The 8,566-nt window shown below is 37.4% G+C and overlaps 1 protein-coding gene across 1 annotated transcript in view; it reads right to left on the bottom strand.

Annotated features, from left to right (window-relative positions):
* Nucleotides 1-5,707: 5,707 nt before the first annotated feature.
* The window catches only part of CACNB2 (calcium voltage-gated channel auxiliary subunit beta 2), an 85,890-nt gene continuing 83,031 nt past the window's right edge, over nt 5,708-8,566 (bottom strand). The window contains exon 13 of the mRNA XM_009649280.2: nt 5,708-6,196. Coding sequence (XP_009647575.1) covers nt 5,708-6,196 — 489 coding nt within the window. The remainder of the gene's footprint in view (nt 6,197-8,566) is intronic.

The raw sequence follows: 8,566 nt of genomic DNA, 5'->3' as shown, positions 1-8,566 counted from the left end.
CCAAACCGTCCCTTGAAGGAGCCAGCATCCTGCCTTTGACTACAGGCTTGGCTAAATTAGATGCCTATTTTGGATGGATGCCCTTCTTTTCTTTTCCCTTCCAAGCTTACTGTGACTTTAAGTGCAGGAATACTTTCTCACTGTCACAATTTTGATGTATTGTATATATATTTTTTTAATATATAATAGGATTACTTTCCTGATAAGACTGCTTTACACACTGAATCATTATGCTTCAGTGTTTGGTGCTGAAGCACAGCTGAATATATATATATATATTTATATATATACTATATGAGATATATATTAAATTAAAAAAAGTTATTGTCATTGGAATGAAAGATTAACCCTACAAAATAGATAGACTAGACATGCAATCAGATCCTGTCTTTAAGAAAGTCTGAAAAGTAGTTTTCTCTGTTTGCAGAAATAGTGATTAGCAATAGTGCCAAATCTAAATATTTACCTTGGTCAGTATAAAGATATTAAAATAGGCAGCCTATATATTAAATTAAAAAAAGTTATTGTCATTGGAATGAAAGATTAACCCTACAAAATAGATAGACTAGACATGCAATCAGATCCTGTCTTTAAGAAAGTCTGAAAAGTAGTTTTCTCTGTTTGCAGAAATAGTGATTAGCAATAGTGCCAAATCTAAATATTTACCTTGGTCAGTATAAAGATATTAAAATAGGCAGCCTAGTATAGTATGAAATTATTATACAGCTTTTTCCTGTTCCAGTGTCATGGAGTCCACCAGGTTTTAGATTTCATACGCTTTTTAAGGAAAAGGGAATATTTTAGTAAGAAATAGGCTGGTGATGGTGATCAATGAGAAATTACTTTGGAATGGGTCGTTTAAAGCATAAAGGGCCTTCTTTTTACGTTTAATTGTTCATGACTAAAAAATTTATGAGAAAATCCAATTTCATACTGCTAGAATTCATTGTGGAGTAGGTAAGCATGATAGATAGAAGTGGTAAGAATGAAGTAAGAAAAGAGAACACGGATGAGTTAGAAGAATCAGCTTAATCTCTATTATATCTGATATAAATCTTTTTTGGGGCTGCGTAGGAACACATCTCTAGGGCGGTAAGTTATAAAAAGAAACTGTCTATAAAGCTACTGTAAGCTCATATGTAACAGTTTGTTATATAAAAGTGGGGAAATAAATTATAGACAAATTGCCAAGCAATAAATTCGACTGAATAACATTTGATTAAAAACATTCACAATAAAAATGGCATCCATATATTTTACAGATGATAGAAGAACTAAAATTTTGGTGAAAGAGTAATAAATATAAGTAAATGTACACCAGAAATGTTATATTACACTCTGAAAAATATTTTCTCTGTTCTTCCTATAGACTATGTAATAAACTTTTTTGCAATGTGCTTTACTTTCATGGACGGAATAGAATTGAGGTCAAAAGCATTTGAGAAATAGCTTTCAGCCTGGTGTGTTAAAGCAATCAGAGGACAAATGTAACCACAACCCAAAATAAATTCTGAAGAGGCTTTAGTAACTAACACAGGAGGTGGCTTACACTAACCTCTTTGCTTTGGACAGACACCGATTAAAAGCAATCAATCAGACCGCTCACTGCATTCCAGCTCAGGGAATGGGCATGGACCAGATGAAAACCTCTACAGGTGTCACAGAACGTGAATAGGACTTTACAAAACAAAAGAGCTTAAAAATGATAATCACAAACAAATTCATGAAAGGCAGTAAGTATTAAGGGGCAGGGTATTGGATCTGGGCAGGAACTGCCTGTAACCAGATAGGCAGGGAGAAGTGAAAATAGGGCTCCTTTTATTCAGGGTTTGATGAGTGGAATTTCATTTCCTTATCTTCCATTTATAATAAGGGCTACAGGTTCAGAGTTTACAGCTTTCTGTAAACACAGGCACTCCACCCAAACTCATTGTGGCTTTAGAACTGGTCTGCATTAAGTCGGGCCAAATCCTTAGGAGAAACTAGCTCTTTAATTTTATACCTTGAGAAGCAAAAACTGCGGAACTTTTCCCAAATTCTGAACTCCTGATGCCAGACACAGAATATGAATTCATGAGTAATCTAGAAGAACTTTTTAATTTCTAGGCAGTAACTTATGGATCGATTTAAAAATAGTTTCTTCCACCTCTTAACTCCTACTGATGCTGCCTTTGTGCACAAACCTGTTTGCTTATTCATCCCCACTGTCCTGTCCCTTAACAGGTCTTGAAACTGTTACTCTCACCTTCCCTCCTTGAGAATCCTTTCTTCCACGATGTCTGTGTGACACTAAACAACTGATAAAGGACAGATTGGGCTGCTGAACGGCACTGATGCGTATCCATTTGAAAAGACATACAAAAATAAGGTTAACATCTAACATATATACACGTGAACGTTAAAATGCATCCCTTTCCTTCCATATACTGAAATTCTTTAGAAAAATATAGAGTGAGAGCTGACAAGACCTATGCATCACTTTATTTTAGCTTCCTCCTTTTCCTTCTGTCTCACTGGTTTTATTATCTTTTTAGCTCATTTGAATAGAAATTTTACAGGTTGTTTTGTACCACACACGCACACGCACTCTGGAGCTCACTGGGGCCTCTACCGTTCCTCAGATTCAAAGCTCCTGAAACCAGGTACAGAAACACGAACTCAGTATCCTAATGCAAGCAATAATATTGAACTTTCTATTGGCAAAACTTTGCAGAGCCATTTCATCACAATAACCTCTGATATGTCCTCCAGCTGGAGTATTTTTAAAGCTTCTCCTTGAAATAATTCTGCTAAAGTGCTTTTCAAAGTAGTGCTCAGCAGGCAGGTGGGATTGTGCAATATGTGTAGTTCAAGCTTACGTTACAAACGATTCGTCACTCTTAGAAGAAGAACCGAAGGAAAGTATCTATCTATCTTAGCAAGGCTAACAAAAACCTTCTGAGCGAGTCTGCCTGAGAAATGCATGTGTTAGTATGGTGTCTGTACGTAAGTAGCAGCACTACACAAAACACAGTTCTCTCATTAGTTGGATTGGGACATGCCTTTTTTGGTGATATTTATATTCTGTAAACCAATATATAGGCCATACTTAAATACTAGGGCTTGGACTATGCTCTTTATTTTCTCATTTATTTGCTCATACCTGGCCACCTACTCCATGGTTTTCATATACTACTCAGTGCTTTGGAATTCTGCCAAACATTCCTTAAAAAATACTTTTAAGAAAGGTGGAAAATAAACACATTAGAGAGCAAAAGTTAAAAAAAACAAACAAACAAACAAAATAACTCAAGGTATTGAGCCATCCATCACTTCTTGGAGGACACAGCTGTCATATAACAGTTGCAGGGAGCAACAGCATTGACTGAAACTGGTAAAATAGCTAAAGCCAGGCTATATGGAGCAAGACAACTTCTCTTCCCACCTACATGTGAGCTGACACAATTCAAACAACAAAGTCTTTCAATGCCGTTTTCCACTGATACCCTGAAAATCCTCTCTCATCAAAAGCCACTTTTTATATACTCTTATATATCCATTTAGTCATACAACAGATCTACTTACCTACACTTCCTGTCTACAAAGTCATTCAGTGACGTTTAGAAAAACGCTGAGAATTTTATTTCTAGAAAAATACCCTTTTCCTTGTGTTCCCCACAGTTCACACTTTGAGCCAAATGCTACCCTTGAATAACCACAACAGCCAGCAGCACTGGGGGGAACGGCCAGATATCTGACAGCAGAATTTCATACTCTTACGTCGTTGTAAAAATCTCATCTAGAGCATCGGAGAGAGGGGCGGAAGAGGGAGAGGGAGGAGAGAGTATGTTTAAGGGAGTTAAACTGAATTGCTTGGATGCTGGGACAGGAGATTGAAGAAAATATGCACCTGCCATACACCTTACCCATTTCACTAAAATGATACTCAAAATCAGGCAATGCTGATATTCCCAGAATTAAAATAATAAATAAAAAGAACTTCCAGCTAAATTAATTATTATCCCACTACAGTCTTTATATAATGTGCTATTTACAGTGAAATACAAAAAGTATTTCATTCATACAATTACTACAAAGACTATATGTGATGCAGAACAGCTTTTACACTAGGCAAGGGTACGGAACCTGTAGTCAAAAATAACAGTGAATTTCCCCCCACTTACCAGTGCAACAGGTGTTCAATGCAAAACAAACCGTGTTCACTCCCTTGGATTTCAATGCATTTTCTCTAGCAAGCTCATAGAAAGAGTATTTTGTCACAGCCATTTTTCTAAGCTCTCACCAGCAGCACAACAGTTTAGGTGAAGGGAAAGCAGTGAGCTGGCTGCAAAGTGGGAATGCAGAGGAATTGGCAAGTGTAGAAAAAGTGGAGAAGCTACAAAAATTTATTTTCCAACAAAATAACTCTCCACAAGCTGTGTAAACTTTTCTTCCTGAAACAAATACTCTAAACCACAAAGATTTTACATTTCCAGTGAAACACTCACAGTAACATTTGCCTGGTTTTACTCTCCTGAAGTCTCAGCAAAGAGCCAGCAGATTTATGCTTTCTCAATTACCTGGGACAGTAAACTCCCTCATATTCCCTGACTGCGATTTAGATTTAGAAATTAATAAACGGAATGAAGAAACAGGCTTGTTGGCCTTTTGGGTAACCTTTGTTTTCTTCAGTAGATTCCCACACTTTGCTGCCTCCCGCGCACACGCACGCCCATCCACCACCCACCCACTCACATACACACCTCTGCCATGTGTGCTCCATTATTCTGACAACAGAACAAAAATTAAACTGTGTCCATTGCAATTTTGTGACCTGTACAGAGAAGAATAATTTATAGTGGTAAGTTCATTATCTTTACCCTAAATTTAAAATGCAAAATTGGGTTTGCAAGGACAGCATTAAGGTATAAGAGTTAGACCCTTTATCTCAAGCACTCATTCGTATTTACAATAAGTATAAGCTTTCTGCTACAGAAGAAAAAGTATTTAGATTGAACACTGTTACAGATTTCCTAAATGAGGCTAGTTCCAGTTGCCAGTAATTTAAAAGCAAATCTGCTGACTTGGCATTAGGACTCTAAAACAGTGTGATCAAACTTATGTAGTAAGAAGGTGTCTGCAGAAATAACATTTATAAACTGTATATACAGTACACAGTACCAGTACATAGAAAATAGATTTTGACTTCATGATCCCCTGTGTGTAAGGCAAGACTGAATTCTGTCTTCAATGGAGACCACCAGAGGTACAAGCAACAGATAGTGGCTCTTAAATCAATATGCAAATCAAGTGCATACAAATTAAAAATCAGAGCAGACAAAAAGTTTTAGATTTTTTTATGTGCTGATTCTGGCTTGCTGAATACACGGGAAGTTATTAAACATCAAATGTACCTTTTTTTTAAAAAACACTAACAACACCTTGATGGCAACAGATATTGTTCAAGTGGCAGCTACCAAAAAACAGCTTGAAAAATGGCATAGTACAACACGAGGAACTCTGCAGTTGTACTACGCTAATTCATATAGCACTAACCAAAAAAATAAGTATATGAATATTCTATTTCATGCTATTGCTATGCAAGCAACAGCAATACAAATCAGCATACAGAAGGATACCATATGTTCTGCAATGAAGAACCCAAAGATATTTTCAAGGGGCATTGTTACAAGACTTCAAAGAAACACAAGACTGCCAGAGGCAAAAGTTACTGACGGATGTAAACATCCCTGTTCCATTCTCCTGCGTCGTTACGTTTTTTCGATATCACTTCCCCATCCTTGTCACAATATTGGTCCCTTGATTTATGACGACTACGCTGTTTGTTGCATTCATTGTGGTCCTGCTCCCGGTCCCTCTCCTTTGAGCGATGCCTTGATTCTCTATGTCTGTGATCACTGCTCCCGTGGGACTCGTCTCTGTGATTGTGATCCCTGTGAGAATCATAGTGGTCACCGTGCTCATGTGAGTAGTCCTCCTTTGGCTCTACGTAAGCCGAATCTCTGCTGTCTTGTGTTTCCGAGTCAAAAGTTTCTTGCCTAGAAAGGCCTCTAACACCACTGCGATGGTTGTGGTGTTGGCTGGAGGAAGAGCGATGCTGGGACTTCTTGATGGGTTCAACCCGTGCTTCCTCTTCGATTTGTGAACCGCTGCGTTCAGGGACTGAATGGTCATTCCTCTGGTTTCCTTGAGTTCCCTGCTATCACAACCAGCAGTAAGTTCATGTACATGAAGTACACATTTAAAAACTTTCCCCAATATCAAATTCAACTAGAAAGTATCATGAAACCAATAAAATTTAAGTACACAACAATCCACATTGCATCTAAACTAGAAAAAAAACCCATTAGAATTCAACTTTTACTGCAAATTCAGTATTATAATACAAACAATTCCTTTCAATTCCATCGGAATGGGGGGTGGCACTGGGGTTACTCGGTTACACTTTCTCATCTCCTGTGATGTTTCTGACTATTCCAGTTAGCAGTAATTGCCTACCGCACTCCAGTCAAAAAGGGAGCATACAGAAACAGGACAAACTGCAGTAAAATTAAAAAGGACATATCATGCCAGGAGAGGGCAGGTATCAGTTGGGAGTTTACAGATACCTGCTTGGAAACAGCCACTATGGGAAAGTGATTTTAGAGGGCTGAGGAGGTGGATTCCAGCAGAGAACCAAAGCACAAAACCTTGGCTCTTCTAGAGTAGCGTGTTTTTTCAAGAAAAAAATGCAGTTGAACCTGGTATGAATAAAGTTTGTATTATGATACTAATAGTATCACTGACCTTCTGTATTTCTCAGCAATAATCCCATTTCTTCATGGTAATGAAAAATTAAACTTTGACTCATAATTTTAAGAGCTCAAGAATAAAGACCATTGCCAAGAAAAGCAGGGAGAGAGTGATATTATCACCTACAGAATTTCCTAACACACCACTACTATTCAAAGACCGAAATAAAAATTACCAGGTAATAACAAACCTACTCTTCATCAGCATAATGCTTTGAAATCACTGCAAAACGAACAAGTGGCATTATTTAACTCGTTTGGGGGTTTCATTACATTAACCTGCTTTTATTCCCAAACCACAGCCAAAGACTTTTCAAGCTTAATTGCAAAATTTTAAGAAATAGTTTATGGTGAAATTGACTTATTCTTCTCATGCGAGGTGAAGAACATCAAGACAAAATCAACTCTACTGGCAAAAAAATTCAAGCAGTTTTTAATAGAGTTATACAGGCATTTGTTTGTGAGACTGTTGTGAATTTACCAAAGTTGGTCTAAAGTTTGCCCTCTGTTCAGAGTTGCCTAAAAATAAGGATTGCCTCCAGGGCAGCTCATGGACGTATCTTCTTTCTGTCTTTCTATTTTGTGGAAAAGAGCTAGGGGAAGGAGGAAATTCTGTCCTTCAGCCACAGATCTTGGCAGGTGGGTTTCCTAGCAACCCAAAAAGTGAAATGACAGGAAATCGGACAGGAAAAAAATCTGTATTTTATCAGAAACTTATAAAAAGCAACATATTTACAATCAGCAATTTGATAAATCTGACAAATCTTCATTTTCCAAGACAACATTTTGTTCTGTAAACTTCCCAGCGACTAGCTGGGTTGCTCCATGTGTTCCTAATTTGAAACAAATGGTATAGATGAGAACAAGGTATCAGAAAGAGTGGTCAAATTTCTTTTTTGTTCTCATTTTTATGAGTCTCAGGATGATTCTGATTTGCCAGAAAAGGAATGTAGTAATTGTAAACATGAATAGATGTGTTCAAGGTGAACAGAAATGACTCAACAGAGGTGAATTATAAATGAAATCAAGTGGAAAGCTAAAGAGTCTAAAGTAATGCCTTTTTACTAGTTCACAACCATGACTGGTTTTAAGGCACATAAACTGGGTACACACGTGAAGCCTTGTAGTTCTCATATGGTCAAATGCCAAATATGTATGTACCTATATATATAAGCGTGACTAATAAAATCTGTCATTGCTGTGGTTTGAGAACAAATGCAAAATTTGAACCTGCTTTGAACAGAATGCTACTTTTACTAACTCAGATGCATCTTCTCTGCTACTACAAGTCTGTGTGAAGGAGCACAATGAATAAATTTAGAACCAATACCTGCAATTTCAGAATAGTGTCAGGGCTATTTGGATTTTTGGGCAAATTTCATTGACAGTAACTTTCCCTAAATATTACAGGTACAGTAAGCAGGTAATGTTTGAATCTGGATTAGGGCCTGGCTTTGTGATTCATAACCAAATTAGGGCTCTGATTTGGATTAGATTCCACACTGCAGGAATTTTATGGCCCGATCTCATAAGGTTTTTTTCCTAAAATGGAGAAAGTTTGAGATAAGCCCATTTCATTACTCAGGTTGTAATTTCAAAGAAGTCAGGGTTCTTGGAAAGAAGTTTAAGCAGTGTTGAAAGAGGAGAGAAGAGTCTGGGTCCACCGACTCAGTTTGTCTTGCTCCCTATTTCCACCAAGTGGTCCCTAATCACCTACACCATATGTGTGTGAGGTTGCTCCAGTCTTCTTTTTGGAATTGAACAACTATTTCCCT

This window comes from Egretta garzetta, unplaced genomic scaffold (assembly GCF_000687185.1).
Source record: "Egretta garzetta isolate BGI_Z169 unplaced genomic scaffold, ASM68718v1 scaffold641, whole genome shotgun sequence".
Classification (NCBI taxonomy): Eukaryota; Metazoa; Chordata; class Aves; order Pelecaniformes; family Ardeidae; genus Egretta; species Egretta garzetta.
This window is presented reverse-complemented; position numbering and strand designations above follow the sequence as displayed.